This window comes from Populus euphratica, unplaced genomic scaffold (genome assembly GCF_000495115.2).
Source record: "Populus euphratica unplaced genomic scaffold, PopEup_1.0 scaffold199.1, whole genome shotgun sequence".
Taxonomy (NCBI): Eukaryota; Viridiplantae; Streptophyta; class Magnoliopsida; order Malpighiales; family Salicaceae; genus Populus; species Populus euphratica.
This window is the reverse complement of record NW_011500082.1, coordinates 269,446-287,224: the sequence shown is the minus strand read 5'-3', so window position 1 is coordinate 287,224 and position 17,779 is coordinate 269,446. Positions and strand designations below refer to the sequence as shown.

At 31.8% G+C, this 17,779-nt stretch overlaps 2 protein-coding genes across 2 annotated transcripts; one reads left to right on the top strand and one right to left on the bottom strand.

The window, feature by feature from the left end:
* The first annotated feature begins 431 nt into the window (after positions 1–431).
* Positions 432–3,646, top strand: LOC105108846 (ras-related protein RHN1-like). The gene is made up of 7 exons (XM_011003313.1): positions 432–817; positions 963–1,040; positions 1,161–1,328; positions 2,422–2,470; positions 2,737–2,810; positions 3,006–3,099; positions 3,364–3,646. The coding sequence occupies exons 1-7, from the start codon at positions 779–781 to the stop codon at positions 3,462–3,464; spliced, it is 603 nt and encodes a 200-aa protein (XP_011001615.1). The 5' UTR covers positions 432–778; the 3' UTR covers positions 3,465–3,646.
* Positions 3,647–3,989: 343 nt separating this feature from the next.
* On the bottom strand, positions 3,990–11,572 carry LOC105108845 (kinesin-like protein). The gene is made up of 4 exons (XM_011003312.1): positions 10,369–11,572; positions 9,968–10,143; positions 8,206–8,429; positions 3,990–4,974 (listed from the first exon to the last, which is right to left on the bottom strand). Exons 1-4 carry the CDS (start codon positions 11,267–11,269, stop codon positions 4,179–4,181), a joined length of 2,097 nt encoding a protein of 698 aa, XP_011001614.1. The 5' UTR covers positions 11,270–11,572; the 3' UTR covers positions 3,990–4,178.
* Between the last annotated feature and the right edge of the window lie 6,207 nt (positions 11,573–17,779).

Genomic DNA, 17,779 nt, shown 5'->3' with positions numbered 1-17,779 from the left:
AGTTTGTTAATTTAATATTTTTATAAAGCAGAAAAAAATCACATCAATTATAACCTAACTTAATAATAACATAAAAAAACCTATAGAAAATAATAAATATACCCGTCAATGCAAATCTTAGAAATTTTTATTTTAGAGTTAATTTAGTAATTCCAACATGTAAAAATATATTAAAAAAAAACTGAGAATACCCCTTACAATAATTAAATGAAAAGAACTTTCAAAGACTAATTTAACTGTATTGTTAAAATATGAGATTACTATAATAACTTATAAAATCACCTATCAGTAAAATTGTTTAGGAGTAAAATAGTAATTTTATTCCGCAAAAGGCTGCACCGACCTCCTTTAGTTTTATATATAAATTTAATATACGATAGGCATCTTTCCTTAAAATACAGGGCGTAAATCAATGGAATTCATTTTCAAATAACAAGTTCAGCAAATTAAACTAGTCTCATGGCTACGACTCTGCAAGACATCTTGCTTCTGCTATGGGCTGCGCCTAATAATGTTGTGCCCGGCAAAGGAGAGAGAGAGGGAAATAGTAACTGGCACAACTACAAGTCAAAGCTAAACATGTAGACTGTTTTCGAACAAACCTACCAGTCTTGTTGTGTGTCTTAAAAGTTCATTGATAAATCAGACAGTTGTTGCTTCTTCTTTTTTCTTTCTGACTGCATATTACCATCTCTAGGCTAGCTAGAATTAGTAAGATAGAAGGTGAAATCTGGTCTTGGGTTTTAGAGATTGATCAAATTAAGCGTGCGTATGTCCAATGGCAAGACCTGGCAACAAGATCATACAAGCTAAGCTGGTCGGTATAACCTAGAAAATGTCTTATGACCCTTTTATCTTCTCAATTTGATAACCGATTCACTTCTTAATGATTCTCCTGATTGACCCTTTCTTTCTACTGATCTTGGTGATAGTACAATATTTACTAGCTTGATTTTTTTTAGGTGCTTCTGGGGGATATGGGAACTGGGAAAACCAGTTTGGTATTAAGGTTTGTAAAGGGCCAGTTCTTCGATCACCAGGTAATTAATTCTTAAAACGTTCGTCTGTTGTTTTCTTCAACATGATCTTTTTCAGATTGCCAATTGATTGTGTGTTTGCTCTTAGTTGATGGGATATTGTGCCTCTCTATCTATGCTCAGGAACCAACAATAGGAGCGGCTTTTTTTACACAGATATTATCATTAACCGAAGCAACTGTGAAGTTCGATATTTGGGATACAGCAGGGCAAGAGAGATACCATAGCTTGGCTCCTATGTACTATCGCGGTGCAGCAGCAGCTGTTATTGTGTATGATATTTCCAGCACGGTAAGCATCTCTTAAATTCTTGGGGTTTGTACTTGGTAATTTGCTTCTTGTAGTAATAATTGTTGTCATTTTGCCTTGCTGAGGGTGGTGCTGTTCAGCCTCAATAGCTACACTACCGCATGGAATTTGATAAAAAAAAAAAAATGTTTTCTGATTAATGAAACTTTCATTAATAATCAACTAAGCAGAGCCTGCTACAAGTTTGTACAGTTTACATAGAAAAAAAGTATTTGGGATTAAGAACTTATTGCAGAAGCCTAGTCTAATAAAGTCTGAACTGGACTAATCTAAGAATATCATTCACAATAGCACAGGTCTCAGCTTCCTTCTCCCCCCATGAACTCTTATATTTCTCTCCTTCCAAACATAGTAAATGTAGGAGCACCAAAATATCAAAGCAAAACTAAATTGACACATTTTTTTCTGCAGAGAAGAGATAGCCCAAGCCAATTCTGTTTGCCAATCTCCCCCTAGCTTTTGAACACCACTTTTCTGCAAAATACACTGCCAAGTTCCTTTTGTAATGCTGTAGGAGAAATAAGTGATTTCTGTCTACTGAAGCTTGCTTGTATAGAGTATACATGGCATCGATGCTTCTTCCCCATTGTTCCACAAATGAGTTCATGCCAAGCAACAATGCTGCCTTTATTTCTTCCATGCACCTTTACATGAAATTACCCCATCAGAAGAGCCTTTCCAAGTAATACACTCTTCAATGCCATGCCTCGAGGTAGATAATTCCACAAATAGAACCTTGAATACTAATCACAGCAGCATCTAACCTTAATGAAGCCAAATCAGATACCTTGGCATTTGAAGGGAAACCCATTCCATTTAAAATTTCATGTTCATATTCTTTAATTAAAGCTCCATGCGGGTGCTATATGTCCCACCACAAAAATAGGAGCTTACCTTTTCCAATAGAACGTTCAACATAATCCCACGTCAACCCAAGTTTTAACATCTTCCGCCAATTCTAAATACAATCACTAGGAATATTCAAACTCCATAGACTCCTGCTTTAATACTACTTTGATTTGTTTGATACGCACTTTCAGTAACACTCTTGATATGCGTTGCTGTTTTGCTACAGGATACATTTGTTAGGGCCAAAAGGTGGGTTCAAGAGCTGCAAAGACAAGGTAAGGCTATCAGTTTAAAGCCTTCAGCAAAGTATGTTGTTTAAGTGCACACAGAAAACTATGTTTCTTCCTTTTCATTGGCTCATGGAGGCTCTGTTTCAAATAAAACCTGGACCCCATTTTTGTTTCTGCTTGTATCCTGTACCGATACATTGTGATCTCTATGCAGCATATCAAGGTTTATAAGCACAGTTTCTTGTAGGGTGATCATTTTACTATATTTTATCCATGATTTACAACTTTTTCTCTCATATTACTATTTCCAGGAAATCCTAATATGGTTATGGCATTAGTAGCAAATAAATTGGATTTGGACTCGAAGAGAGAGGTGCAGAATGAGGTATCTGCAGAAACTTCTGTTTACAGCATCACCTAAATAATAGTTACAGGTTTCATAGTATAGAACTCTATTTTATGTTGATACGATAAGGCATCAACATCCATTTCTGATCTAAAGACTTCAAGTTGATTTGTACATGAGAAAATTCATACATTCATCATTTCTTCTATTTTTCTTTTTCTATTATAATTACAGGACGGTGAGCAATTCTCTCAAGAGAATGGGATGTTCTTCATGGAAACATCTGCAAAAACTGCTCAAAATATTAACGAGCTTTTCTATGAAATAGGTAATTATATTTGTTTATCGCAAGAGAAAGCTATGATCCCATTAAACTGGCGAAATGAAGGCAGTAAATTATCTTCATATCTGACATGACTTAGTTGATTTTCCTCCATCAATAATCACACCTCGGATACATAGTCAACTCATCCGGAATGTAAACTATTTATTACGGGACATCTGCATTTTGCATCTACCTTCCTTTGTGCTTGTTTTCAAAACGTTGATTTAAGATTCTCAGAAGGTTCGTTCTATTTTCTACCATTTGCAGCTAAGAGATTGGCAAGGGCTTACCCTTCAAAGTCCACCGGGGTGAATCTGAATGATGAAACCGAAAGTAGGACAAGAAATCTATTATGTTGCTCTGGTTAACATCCTTCATCAGAGAGTCCTACATAAGCAATTACTGCACGCCCGGAAGGGATTTGAAAAAAATTCTTGATAGTTCACAACTTTCTGTTTCAGTATTTGTACATAAGCTCTTCAAGTTGTAAGGAAGGATATATTATTTGTTTATAAAATTCAACTTGAGCTGTTTCAAGGCATTATAGGTATGGAACTTCATCTTTCTGGTTTTGAAATGTGAGCGAGGAATGGCAGCAGAAAAGGGAAAACTCATAGATATAACAAAACAGTTTGTACTTAAATGAACATTCCCAATCCAAGGAAACAACTTGCATTATTCCATCAGATACAACTTTTGCAATAGCTAGTACACAGATAACCTGACTCTAGGTTACCATATTTTGCTTACGAGTCAACTATACTTCTTCCATTATCATGCCATGCTGGCTAGCATAATTTCTTGGGCCTACTGTAAGATAAATATTCAACAGCATAAACGCATGCCATCCATGTTCGTAACAGTAAGGAACTATTAAGTGATCACAACTCAAGTTGAAACTCAACAAATTTATGAATGCATTCATGATTTTCGGGGCTTGTTCGATGCAAAATTCCAGTACAACTATTGATTATACAACAAATAATACAAGCAATATATAGATACTGTACTTTCTTTGGGTATTGATTTGCAAGGTATACAAGAAAGTGTACGAAAGCATTAAATTCTATATTATAAACACACTAGTTTGCATTACCGCGATGTGCCTGTGATATGGACCTCAAGTTCTTGTACATTTCTGAACATGCATGAGCAACCTCAGACATGGCCCTGAAGAGCTCAGGCAAGCGAGCTTTAAGGCTTGCCATAGATTTCTCCCTCACCTGAAGGCAATGCTTCCAATAGGCTTCTTCCTCCTCTTTCAAGCGGTTCTTCACTGCATCCACAACAGACTGTCTCTCTGCAATAGCATCATTATGAGAATTGTCTTCTGTCCTTTCAGGATCCAATTCATCAGGTGTCCTCTGCCGCATATATTTACGCCGCCACTCTTCAAATTTCCTAGTCTTCTGGGAAAGTTCTTTTCTTGTTTCCTCACATTTCTCTTTCAACTTCATCTCTTCTTCTTGATGCTGCAGGATTGCATGAATTACAGCAGCAAAAGTATTTATAGCAGTTCTTGCAACCTCATCAGGAAGTTTGTCCAAAAAATCATGCCAAGCAATAATAAGGGGCTGGATGGGAGGGTTCCGAACTCTTGGTGGAGAAGAAACTTTTTCCTTCAAGCTGCTCTCTATGGGAATGAGGTTCAGCCTTAGCCAACTGTTCAGGGCCTTTATGTACGCTTTCTGATTATCTATAAGTTTACAAAACTGCGACTGCCACTCTTGAACAACAACCAATAGCTGAAAGGTACGATCATGGTGGTGCTCACTAGTTTCCTTGGAGGATTGTGAAATGTCCAAAAATCTCAGGGCATTTACAATCTTAGACTGGTCCTCGTGGTGAACTAGCATGGTTTTCCACATTGTGGCCATCCTGAAACCCATACTAGAGTTAATTTGTGGTTGAACAAAGTACGGATTTAGCATGGAAATTGCAGAAAATATTATCCAGGATTCAAGCTAAAACTGCCTTTTCTTTTGCTATAGTTTTTTTTAAGAAAAAAAAGTTAAAAGCATGCAACTCAATGTTTCATGCCTACAAACACTATTAAATGATGCAAACATGGAAACAAGGGAAACAGAAATCAGCAGAAATGCTAAACTCAGTAGAAATTAAACCAGTGCCAGTAATATCACAGAGAACACCAAGAGAGAGGGGGGATCTCAGTTTGCTGAACAGTTGAATAGAATAATATGATAACCAAGCTAAAGTTCAATGCATCAAAGGTTCAAACATCAGGCACGCCTATCAAATTGAAGGAACAATTCTACAGCACAAATATTCCTTCATGGTTCTTAGAGCTTCAAGCAATGCATTTGACAAGGACAACAGCAGGCAAGCCTGGCACATGAGGGGACGACAGGAAGGATATGCAATCAAAGAAATGCAGGTTGTTGTACCATGCCAGGTAACCATCCAAAAGCATTTACAGGTGGAAGGGACAAAACACCATAAGAGACATTCCAAACTTCAAGTAGTGAGTGAGTGTACCCAGAACAAGGAAGCACACATGGATTAGATAATGCCAACATAAAAATGCCCAGAATGAGGAAAGAATGCGCATATGAAATCAATTTCAATATGATAAAAGAAGGCAAGTGAAGATCAAGTTGAATTTCATTTTATAGAAGGCACAGCTCCAAAAAAAGGGGCAAGTTAACAAAAGAGAGGAGCAGTGAGTTTGAGTTGACATGTTTAGCAACCTTGGTAATCTTGAACCATCTAAATCAATCACATCCATTCAGAGAACAACATGCAACGATTGTTGGGGGTAATCTAAGATGAAAAAGATTCTAGAGTTCACCCTTTCATCCAACCCTCAGCCTGTCACAATAGTTTCTTACCTCTTCCCTTCGCTATTTATTTAAGGGAAAATTACCCTGACATCCTATAGTTTAGTTATTTTTACACTTACCCTCCATGTTTTCAACAATTACAGTTTACATCTTAAACTTTGCAGTACGTATAACAGTTTACATCCTAAACCATCCTATAATTTAGTCTATTTTATACTCACCAAGGATGTAAACAGTTATTTGTGAAAACAAGGAGGGCAAGTGTAAAAAGGACTAAACTATAGGATAGTCAGGGTAAATTTCCCTTTATTTTAACAATCGCTACCCTTCCCTACAGTGCTGTCTACACTTTTTGTGTACCTTTTTTCAAAGTGCTAATTCATTTAACCAAGAACATTCATGAGGTAAAATATAGATATAAACTTAAAATAATATAATTTTGTTAGAGAATGAAATAATAGAGGTTGTCACTTCTTTTTTTGCAGTATTTTGACAATCTCTATATGATGGGGATTGAAGAAAAACTGCATTGAGAATTGGTATTTGATTATTTATGAGTTTTTTTATTAATATGAATTTTGTTTGTATAATTATACTAGATTTTTTAAAATTTCTTAGGAATATTATCATTTTACTGTTTCTAGGTAAAGCAGAATTTATTAAAAAAAAAGAGTTATATTTCCTACTTATTAGGTTTTCCAAATTTGCCTGCCTATTCGTGTAAGGATTTGGTCTTATATCTATTAGCTTTAGATGCTTATGAATGGCCACATAGCTACACATCCGAGCTATGTTATGATTTGCTTTGACTATCAAATCAACTGATTTTCTAGTGAACTGATATACTTGGGCTTGTGTTATTTTTGTTTATCCCAGGTTCTGCATCACCACATTTCAAGTTTTTGCCAATCAACAACTTTCAATTAACATCTATTCTCTTGCCTACAATTTCTGTGCAACTTTCCTACAACCTCCCTCCTCTCCTCTGAAACTTCTTTAAGAACTAAACAGCAATTTCCTACAGCAATTTAGGTGATTTCCAACATTCTGCAACCTTCACCACATTTCTCTAAAAAGCCTTCAACAACATTAGTGAGCCTAAAACCATATAATCTAGCAAATTCACATGATGGAAAAGATATTGATTCACCTTTTGTGATTTTTGGTCAGACAGTATTTTAAAGGTACAGGTCATGCTACAATTTTGCCAAATACTCCCTCTTTCTGACTTCTCTTCCATCCTCTGAAATTGTAATTCAACTACTTTGCAACACTGGCCTTTTCTTTCACTTTTTTTCAAAAATCACTTTCTTTCAATAATATCAGCATCTCTCTTGATAGGTTCTAATGGTGGATTGATCCAAAAGATATTAAAAGCAAGGACATTTATATGAATGATAACATTTACTCATACTTGCAGCTCATACTTAGGTGGATAATGACATTTTAAATACTGTCTCGTTATCTGCCAAGACTGTTGCACCTAGTAATATCTCATACTCTTCTGTGGTATTTGATACAAACTTTTCTACAACCACTATTTGTAACTTCTTTCTATTAATAGTCACCCTTTGCTACAAAATTCTCCTCTTTTTCAAAATATGTTTTGATTGCATGAAAAGCCATCCAAGCCACACACATCTATGTTGACATAACATTTAGGAGATCATATTTATTGTCACCTACTCTATCCATCCTATGCTTCCCAGCAACTATGTTATTAATTACAGCAATTTCCTACAACCTTCACTCTCATACTTGTAACTTTACTGCAACTTCACATCTTTTGTGCTCTTTTCTGCTACTTCTTTGTTAATATTTGCACACCCTACAACCTTCACTGTATCTTACAGAGAGAGAGAGGAGAGGGAGAGTGCATAATATTTCTCCATCATGGTACACCAATCTAGTCTTAGCCCTTCCAAGCACAGTGGCAAAGATGTTGCTAAGCTCTATGATGGTAACAATCACCTAAAATTTTATAAACGAGTTTTCAGCATACCTCATCCTTAGCCAACTTGGAAGTGTAAGCCAACTTGGTAGTGTAAGAACCAAAACATTCTTAATCATACAATTCCATGGAACCCCTGACATTTTGATTTGTCTTGTAACATTATTCATAAGGTTTAAATTATTATCATTCGTATGTCTTTAATTATTATTCAAAGAGCAATTAGAACAATAATTGACATAAAATCCGAAGTATGCATCAGAATACTGTCTCATAAGAATTTCTACTTCAACAAAAAAGATACTGTGCAGCTTTAACCATACAGATTAATTTTTCTTTTTCCAAAAAGCAACTTACCCATCAACAAGCTGAACAAGTTTTGGATATAATTGTTCATCACGTAAACGGTTTATCTCTGAAACTGTTGAATCCATTGATTGCATGTCTACGATGTATCTTGTATGCAGATGGCTTACAGCAGCCTTTAATTTCTCTAGTGATTCAGTGTTTGTACCTCTTTTCTTCTGCTTATTCAATGAATTAACCTTCCTTTGATACTCGTACTTCATCAATTCACCTGCCTATCCAGCAGCAACCAAACTTCATGTCAGATTCATCTCATAAACCATGAAAGAAACAACAACAAAAAATAGAAACAATGGAAAACAACAAGCTTAGTCAAAGCCCACAGGAAAAATCTCATCTCTTGCAAACTAATGCATTTAAGTTTTAATTAATGCTGACAACAAGTTTTCAACTCACAGCAAGTAAATGCGGTTTCATGTGGAGATAAAATTTAACCCACCAGCACACTTATTCCAGTTCACATGAATGGGGTCAAAACAAGTAGGCAGATTAAAATGCCAAACATATGATATAGGGAAATGATGATAACACTAATTAATTGTTGTTGTTCACAAATAACTTTGTTGGGCCCCTAGATCTACAACATAGTATGAAGTAGCTGCAGATTGGTACTTTACAAAAGGAAGAGAAAAAACAAAATCAGCTGTAGATCAACATATAGTTTCAAGTCTCAAAAGAAGCAGACATGAACTATCATTCTGCAGTCTTCCACCACAAAACCAGAAAAATAACCAACTCCTTATAGTTTTAGAACTAAAGCAAAAACTGCTTGTCGATAGAAATTCTGAGAAATTGTAGATAGCAAATCATTTAATTTTATGGATAAGGTTAAAAAAAAACCTGCGCTACCATCAACTTCATCATTGATGACAATTAAAAGTGCTGCATATTGTGAAGCAGAAGCTTTATGATTTAACTCAGCAAAAATAACATAGTCAACCAAACAACCAACAATTTCACTGTTTTATTGAGATTAGCTAAGCTCCATATGAGGGTAGTTCTGCTCCAATAAGGCTATGCATGCACAATAACAAGTCATTTTAATTTATTTATTTTTATGGGCTAAACATTGCACTATAAACTAAAAGACATGGGTTTTTTAATGTTCAAAGTTATTGTTCATTTCACTATAACACCACTTAAAAAACACTTTGGGTTGCTATAGTGTTTTTGCCCAAAAAAATCAATTCAGTCCTTGAAGTTTTCATTTTTTATAATTCAAGGCAAAACTTCATTTTTCTGTCATTTTGAAATTAAAGCTGAGGGAGGAGAGAGAAAGTTGGTGGAAAAGGCAGAGGAGAGAGAAACACTTGGGTCGGCCACATTCCGGCCACAAAAGGTTCAATGTTGGTACCAATGGGTGTGTCTTCAAGAGAAGGGTTCAATAGGGTGGTTTGGCCCTCTAATCATGCCTGGAAAAGTATATCAGAACCCACAAAGTTTGTTTAGATTCGGTTTGATTTATATCATAAATGTGCAAGCACAATAGGGCCAAACAAACCTTTAATCTCACCTCTAGAAAATTATGACATGAATGAAATACATATCCTTCTAACCCTTGATTTTGTATCTACCACCTAGATGTTTATATTCATCTTGTAAGCTACTAAAGACATATACCAGAAGGAAGTAGCATATATCACTGGCCAATTCAATAGGTTAAACAAAAGATGGCAAGAACCTCTGCAAAAATCCAAAACACACAAAAAGCTGCTTCATGTAAAATGAAATGAATATAAACATTGCATCATACCTTCACTTCATCATAAAGCTTCTTTTCCCAAGCCAGCATTTTATCCAGCACGGTTGCATGAGTTTCATGCTCTTCTCTGTCGAAATCATCCTTCCCATCATCAAGATTAGGAACACCTCTAAATGAGCGATTCCACGTAATTACACGCATCACTCTTGCAGAGTGATCAATATGTCCTATATGATACATGACATTATTCTTTAAAATATCATGACATAATGGAATCATCCCATTGGTAAACAAACTATCCTACTACAAAAACATTTTCCGGTAAAATCATCACAGCAGATGTTGTGATATGTAATTTCATCATAAAAAACAATTCAACAAATGAAAAACAATCAAAACTCTGAAACAGTGAATGAACAGTAAAAGAAAAGAAAGAAACAGAGTCCAATTACCTCTATTGTCAGCAAAATTAGAGTGATAATGCAATCGCGTTGCCTCCAACATCTTAGAAACCTCATGGGCACTCTCAGATGCCTTCAAAAAATGATCATCAAGATCCTCGAATATCTTCATCAAGTTCATCCCTTTCACACCCCTCCTCCCTCCTTCCACCTTCCTACCCGCCTTCTTCTCCGGAGCCGGAACCGGAACTTCCACCGCCTTCTCCACCTTCTCCTCCACCACCATCGGTGGTGGCTCCACCCTCTCCTGAAACACTTTCCTCTGCACCTGTTCCTTATTCACCCTCACATCTTCCTCCATTTCGGTTGGTTCCGCCAAACTCGGTCCCGGAATGCTATCCACGGAGCGGAAGAAATAATCCCAGGCGGCATCTTGGTGGTGGTGTTGCTGTTGATGGTGATTTTCTTGTACAGAAGTTGCTCTGTTACTATTACTAGTACTTCTCTTTCTCACTAATTTCTCATTATCATGAGTTTCAGGTTCCGTCTCATCCTCTTCAATTATGGGCTCCTCAAGCGGCTTCACCTCCGGTTTCTGAATCTTCATCTCCGGCATGCTTACAGCTCGCTGCAAGGGCTGGAAGTCCACGTCGTCAGGGGGAGGAGGAGGGGGGACGTCGGAAATAGGCGGAAGAGGAGCGGAGGAGGAGGGGGAGGGGGAGGAGTGTTGGATGAGGATGGGTTCGGAGGAGGAGGAGGAGAGGTGAGGGGGGATTTCGGCTTGGGCAAAATCGTTGAGGGCGGCACCAGTGTTCTTTAAGGAAATAGAGTAGGCAGAGTGGGCAGCGGCGAAGGCGTTGCGGGCGGAGACAGCTTCTTTCATGAACAGTTTTCTCTCTTTGCATCTCGATATTGCTTCTTCATTCTCGATCTTCGACTGATTACATCCCATTATTTGTTGGAATCGAATTAAAAGCAGAGTGGTGGGGCTTGGGTAACCGGAGGAGGAGAGGGAGGTGGTGTCGTTTCAGTAAGATATACGATCACTCTTAAAGAAGGAAGTGAAAGGTTTGATTTGGTGGTATGTGCGTAGGTAGTAAGCTGGGTAGGGGAAGGGGTCAACGGAACAAGAGAAATAGACATGGAAGGAAGAACATGGCCTGGTGGGTGAATCAGTTTTTTCACATTCACCGGCGGTTGTAACTTGGACATCGAATGGATCCCAGGAGTTTTTTGTTTTTTTTTGTTTTTTTTCGGAGGAAACTACATTGTCTTTTTTTATTTTTATTTCTTTTATGAGAAAAATTAAAATGGATTTCTAAATTGACTATTTGAGTTTTTCTTTGAGAAATGCGTTTTGAGTTTTAGATTTTCTTTCTTTTCTTACATCTATAATATAGCTTTGATCTTAATCATCTTTCATGTATGTTTTGAATTTTAAATTTTGAGGTTGCTTAGATTTTCATGAGATATATGTATTCTTGCCATGCTATATATAGGCTTCATTATTTTTGTATATAAAAAAAAATATTTAAATATTGTAAGTATATTCTAAATATATAAAAAAAATTATGACTTCAATTATATATCCAATTCAATCAAATAAATAAGTTTTATTTTAATTAAATAATAAAAAAACCAATATCAGATAGACTAAATTAAAACATATAATTACAATAGCATGAAAAAAGAACTTTTAAAAAAAACCCAATACAACTCAATTTTCATTAAATTAAGTTAAAATAATATAGACAAATCAATATGAGTTGATCCAATCTAGGATAACAAATATATAACCCAAGTAATAAAAATATAATATCTTAAAATAAATTATAAAATTTAATTTTTAATAAAATAAATGTAAAATACCAAATTAGAAAAAAAATAACAAAACAAGTATAAAGCACCTAAAAAATTAAATCAAAACTAGATAAAACAATTAAACCCTGTAATCTGAATTGTGTTGATAAAATAGCCTAAAAAAGCCAAAATAGAAAAAATAATGAAGATTAATTTCAAAAAGAACCTAATTTTGTAAGACATGACCAAAAAAGTATTAAGATTTATTTTTTAAAAAAAAGAACTTTGTGAAAAGACCCAAGATAATTTTGTTAACCCCCTAACCTGTAGTTAAATTTATGATATTAGAATAATTGGATAGATAAATTAAAAAAAATTGTAAAGTTTAATTTTAAAAAAAAAATCAATGTCAAGTGATGAAATAAAAAAATTCAAAAAAAAATAATATTAATCCATATTAACTTTTCAAACTCATAACCCAAATCATTAAACCGAAAACACTCTATTTTGAAAAATTATAAAACTCAATTTTCAATCAATCACATATTAAAATATAAAATTAAAAAAATTTAATTATACAAAAAAATAATTAAAAAAATAAAGATAATAATTGAAATAAAAACTAAATTTCTCTCGTAAGTTTTATTTATTGATATCAAGTTATTATTTGAAGAATTTAATTAAGAAAAAATTATTATTATCAAAGTTTAGAATATTATAAAAAAAATTATTTAAAATAGGGATAATTACCAAAAAAAAACTCATAAGGTTTGCTCGTGATTTTCACTTTCTAATTGTACCTTGAAAATTACATTTTACATCATGAATTTACATATGCACTAATATTTATTATCCTAAGAAAAAAAAATATTTGAGTATTTATTTATTTATCATTATATTTATTTTAATGAATAAAGAACTTTGATGTCTCAAAATAACAAAATTAGCATTCTTAATGCTTAATTATAACAATATCATCTATAATTTTGTCTTGATCCTTAATCAAGGTAAGAAATCTCTTTCAAGCATTTCATCCAACAAAACATTTATGGACTATTCTTTTTTAAATCTATCATTCGATACGATGCTTGTGATATTTTATTAGGTGATATTTTTTGAGAATTCAAGATTTTAATTAAACAAATTCAATTAAATATAATTTAATTTTATAATATAAAAAATAATTAGAATAAAAATGAACGAGTATTTTTTATGTGAGGTATTTTGTTTTATATATATAAAACAAAATACCTCTTCCCAAATCACATAAAAAGTTAATTTTTGTTAAGAAATTCTTCATTCAATCATTTTTTTTATCCTTTTAATTTTTAGAATTTTATATTTAGATCCTAAACTTTATTTTTAAAAAAAAATTAGTCTCTTTGTTTTGAGAAATGAGAGAAAAAATTATTGAAAAACGAAAAATGAAAAGGAAAGTAATTAGTTGGTCATATTCTAGCATTAAAAAAAAATTGTTTAATGTTATTAGATTCTTTTTTATAAAAGCAGTGTCACTAACATATTTTTGAACCTTCATCTCAAGAGAAAAAAATTAAATTTAGTATTAATTTTAGATTTTTTTGACTAATTTAAAGGACTTTTGAGATTTGAAATGGCTATATTAAAGTTGCATGTTTCTTAGATGATTCCATGTGAGAAACATTATTAGAAAATAGGTTTTTAAGGTCCAAAACATCAAACATTAACTTTCAAAGCATTTTTGATGGCTAGAATCTATTTTAAAAGACTTTATGTCATTTGCTTTAATTTTTTAAAATAAATAAAATGAATAACATGTTATCATTATATTAAAAAAAAATAAGTCAGATCTAGTAAGTACATTTATTTTTAGGTTTTTGTGTATTAGGTTAAATACATTAGTAGACTCAGACACCTAGCCTTATTTTAGCTTTATTTTAGAAAGGTTTTTAATAAAATATTTATTTGTTAGTAATGTAAATTATATTATTTTCTACAAATATTTATTTTAATTATAAAATCAATTGGATGAAAAGAGATTTTAAAAACTACCTTTCGACATCACTGGTAAATATCTTGTTTTATCTCTATGGTTTTAGAGTTAAGAGTATTTGAACATTTCACTTTTGCTTTTATATATCTAACATGCATAGTATCGTTTCTCTTGGAAAGACTTAAAAACCTTAAAAAACAAAATGCTAAAACAGAATTCTAAAAATTGGGCTATTTAGTGTTTAATGGTAATATCTGAACTTTTGGAAATTAAAAGGTTAAAATTGAGAAATTTTAAACTATAGAATAAAAGTGTATCATGAATTTAGGCAAAAATGAATTTTACCCTAACGCTAAACAAAGATAATTTTATTTTGAATTAAAATTAATTCATTTCACATACAAATTTTGGAATTAGTTTCTATTTTTAATTTAGATTATTACAAATCCAGAGATTTTAAAATCTAATTTTATCTTTATGGTTTTAGAGTTTTAGAGTATTTAAACATTTCACGTTTTCTTTTGTGTGTGTGTTCTTATATTCTTATATTTTCTTATTCTTTGGAAAGACTTCAAAACCTTTAAAAAAACAAATGCTATATATTGTTTAATGGTAATATTTGAACTTTTGGAAATCAAAAGGGTAAAATTGAGAAGTTTTAAACTATAGAATAAAAACATGACTTTAGGCAAACATGAAATATTGAGTTAATTCATACACTTTTACACACACACATATTAAAAAATAATAATTAAATGCAGTTGAACATAAAATATGTGAATTCAATTTTACTAAAGTTTGATACTCAATTCATTGACTTTTATTTATGTATACATATAATGGGATATCTGAAGGACTCTATTTACAAGATAGAGGGAGTACCGAGGAGTTAAATTGTTTCTTTTTTTATCATACAAGAAATCATAAATATTTGAACTTGAGTTTAATGATATAAAATATTCTTTTAAAAATATGAATGGACCCTGTCCAAATGTACTCAAAACCATCAAAAATTTGGAAAGAATAGGTAAATAACTTTCCTTATTGTGGCATACTCTTATTATTTTTCATTTACATATTTAATATTGTCATATTTTCAAGATTTCTCATCACTATTATTGTTATTATACCTAGATCGGCCTAACGGATTGATTTGAGACTCGATCAACTTAGTAGTTGGATCGATCCGGGTTTGTTAAAAGACTAGCTAGTGCAATAATACGGTAAAACCCGGTTAACCCATGACCCTGATGAATTTGGATGAGACCATTTTTTTCTTTGGTTTTTTTTTATATATTTTTTTAATTTTTTTAGTTGGTTAATAACACCTTTTAAAGTTTACTATATAAATATTAAAAAAATATCTTATTTTTTTATTATGAGATTTGAAACCCTTTAGTATATATAATCTATATTTCTAAGAAAAAAGTTATTTTTTTAATGTGGGATTTGAAACCTTTTGTATATATATTCTGTATTCATAAGAAAAAAATTATTTTTTCAATGTAGTATTTAAAATCTTTTCATATATATACTCTATATTCACAAAAAAAAATTATGTTTTTTCAATATAATATAAAAAAAATTTGATTTAAATATTTCAACTTAAAAGGATAACATAATATCTTTTCAATGTAAAATTTGAAACCCTTTAATATATATGCTCTAAGTTCCCAAAAAATAAATTTTTTTAATATGTGATTTGAAACCTTTTAATATATATACTTAATATTTACATGAAAAAATAAATTTTTTCAATGTGGGATTTAAAGTTCTTTTATATAGATATTCTATGTTCCAGTCTCGAACCATAGAATCTCTGTTGACCAGTTAGGGTTCCTAGTAACCATAATACTAGGTGGCGACTCCTTAAACAAAGATCATTCACCATCAAAGAATTGGATGCCAGAAATGCATTCTTTCCATGAAAAGTTATGCTTTTGCAATGTTGGACATAAAACCTTTTCATTTAAATGCTTTAACTTAAAAAAGATAACATATTATCTTTTTAATGTGAAACTTGAAACTTTCTAATAAATATATTTCATGTTCATAAAAAAGATATTATTTTTTCAATATAAAATTTAAAGACTTTTAATATATATACTTTATGTTCACACAAAAAAAATAATCAATGTAGGATAAAAATAAATTTTGGTTTAAATACTTCAACTTAAAGGGATAACATAGTATCTTTTCAATGTGAAATATTTTTTTAAACTTTATTATTTATAATATGTATAGTTTATATTCACATAAATATTTTTTAATTTTTTTATATGAAATATTAAAATTTTAAATATTTTTAAAATTTTTTTAAATTAACGTGTGAAACTTAGAACCTAATCTCTTAACTGAATTAACTTCTAAAACAGGTTTGATAAGTATACTGATATTCGTAGATTTTCTCTCTCTCTTATATTTTATTTTATAAAAGAGTTTCAATTATTTTACATTAAAATTTAGAGAGACAGAGAGGGGAGGCCGTAACAAAGTGTTCTGAGCAAATTTATTAATTGAAACAGTAAATAAATTAAGATAATCTAATTAGATTGACGGAATTTTAGTTCGAGGTTTCAACTCTCAACTTTCAATAAGTATATCATTTATGGGTAGTTTGTGATTTTATTAAGGCTAAATTGTTTTTCCATTGACTATCAAATAACACTGAGTTTTTTATTTTTATTTTTTTCCCCTATTGTCCGATTTTAAATATGCCTCTTCTATACATTGATTTAATACATTTAGAGTAATTTAATAAAAAAAATATTAGTCTAAACATCAATGCAAACCGTTTGAGTTAATTCAACCTAGGAAACACTGTAAAGAGAAGCATAGAGAATGGCTTTATGCAGCTGTGCTTGTGCTTTCAGAATCAAACTTAGTTGTGATCTTTTTGGAGGGAAGACTTTTTCCAAATAATTAATGGACAAGGCAAGTCTAATATTCCAATTAGGACCGTTGATTATGGCTACTTTTCCTTTTCCTTTTCCTTTTCCTTTTTCTTTATTCAGTCCAAGCGCACACCAATCCAGAGCGCTGCCGTTATGTCTAAGATTGAGCGAGGGAAAGCACTTCCTTTCCCGTACCTTTAAGGTTTTCTGAAAATAATTTTTAAAAAATAATTTTTTAAATTTTTTTATATTTATTTGTTAGTCAACAAAAAATACTTTTCAGTCAATAAAAATACTTTTCAGTTAATGAAAAATACTTTTTGGTAAACGAAAAACACTTTCTGATTAACGAAAAATATTTTTCAGTCAAATAAAAATTTGGCTTAGTTTTCGGGAAAGTATTTTTCTTTTTAGCTGTGTTTATTTTCCGGGAAAACACTTTCCAAACTTTTTTTTGTGTGTTTTTCAGAAAGTGGTTCTGGGAAACCACTTTTCAAACTTTTTTGTGTTTGTTTGCTGTTAAGAAAGTTGATAAATGGAAAACACTTTTCAGTTAAAGGAAAATTTGGCTTGATTTTCAGGAAAGTATTTTTCTGAAAAATTTGGGAGGAAAACACTTTCCGAAAATTGTGAAAAATTTAGAAATGTCATTATTTGCTGATTATATCAAATTTGATCCTCAAACTTTTGATTGCTATATATATTTTGTTTTGAATATTTATTTTTTAATTTTATTTCTTAAAATTTAATTTTTATATTAACTTTGGTCCTTATTTTTATAATTTTTATTTGCTTT

What these genes read in the sequence shown, in the direction of transcription:
- LOC105108846 (XM_011003313.1), top strand. Translation starts at nt 779, where the DNA reads ATGGCAAGACCTGGCAACAAGATCATACAAGCTAAGCTG. An exon ending in TCAAGAGCTGCAAAGACAAG is followed by an intron (nt 2,471 to 2,736) that starts GTAAGGCTATCA and finishes TACTATTTCCAG; the next exon opens with GAAATCCTAATATGGTTATG. An exon ending in AGAGAGAGGTGCAGAATGAG is followed by an intron (nt 2,811 to 3,005) that starts GTATCTGCAGAA and finishes TTATAATTACAG; the next exon opens with GACGGTGAGCAATTCTCTCA.
- LOC105108845 (XM_011003312.1), bottom strand. Translation starts at nt 11,269, where the DNA reads ATGGGATGTAATCAGTCGAAGATCGAGAATGAAGAAGCAATATCGAGA. An exon ending in AGCTTTATGATGAAGTGAAG is followed by an intron (nt 8,430 to 9,967) that starts GTATGATGCAAT and finishes GCTGCTGGATAG; the next exon opens with GCAGGTGAATTGATGAAGTA. An exon ending in CTTGTTCAGCTTGTTGATGG is followed by an intron (nt 4,975 to 8,205) that starts GTAAGTTGCTTT and finishes TATGGGTTTCAG; the next exon opens with GATGGCCACAATGTGGAAAA.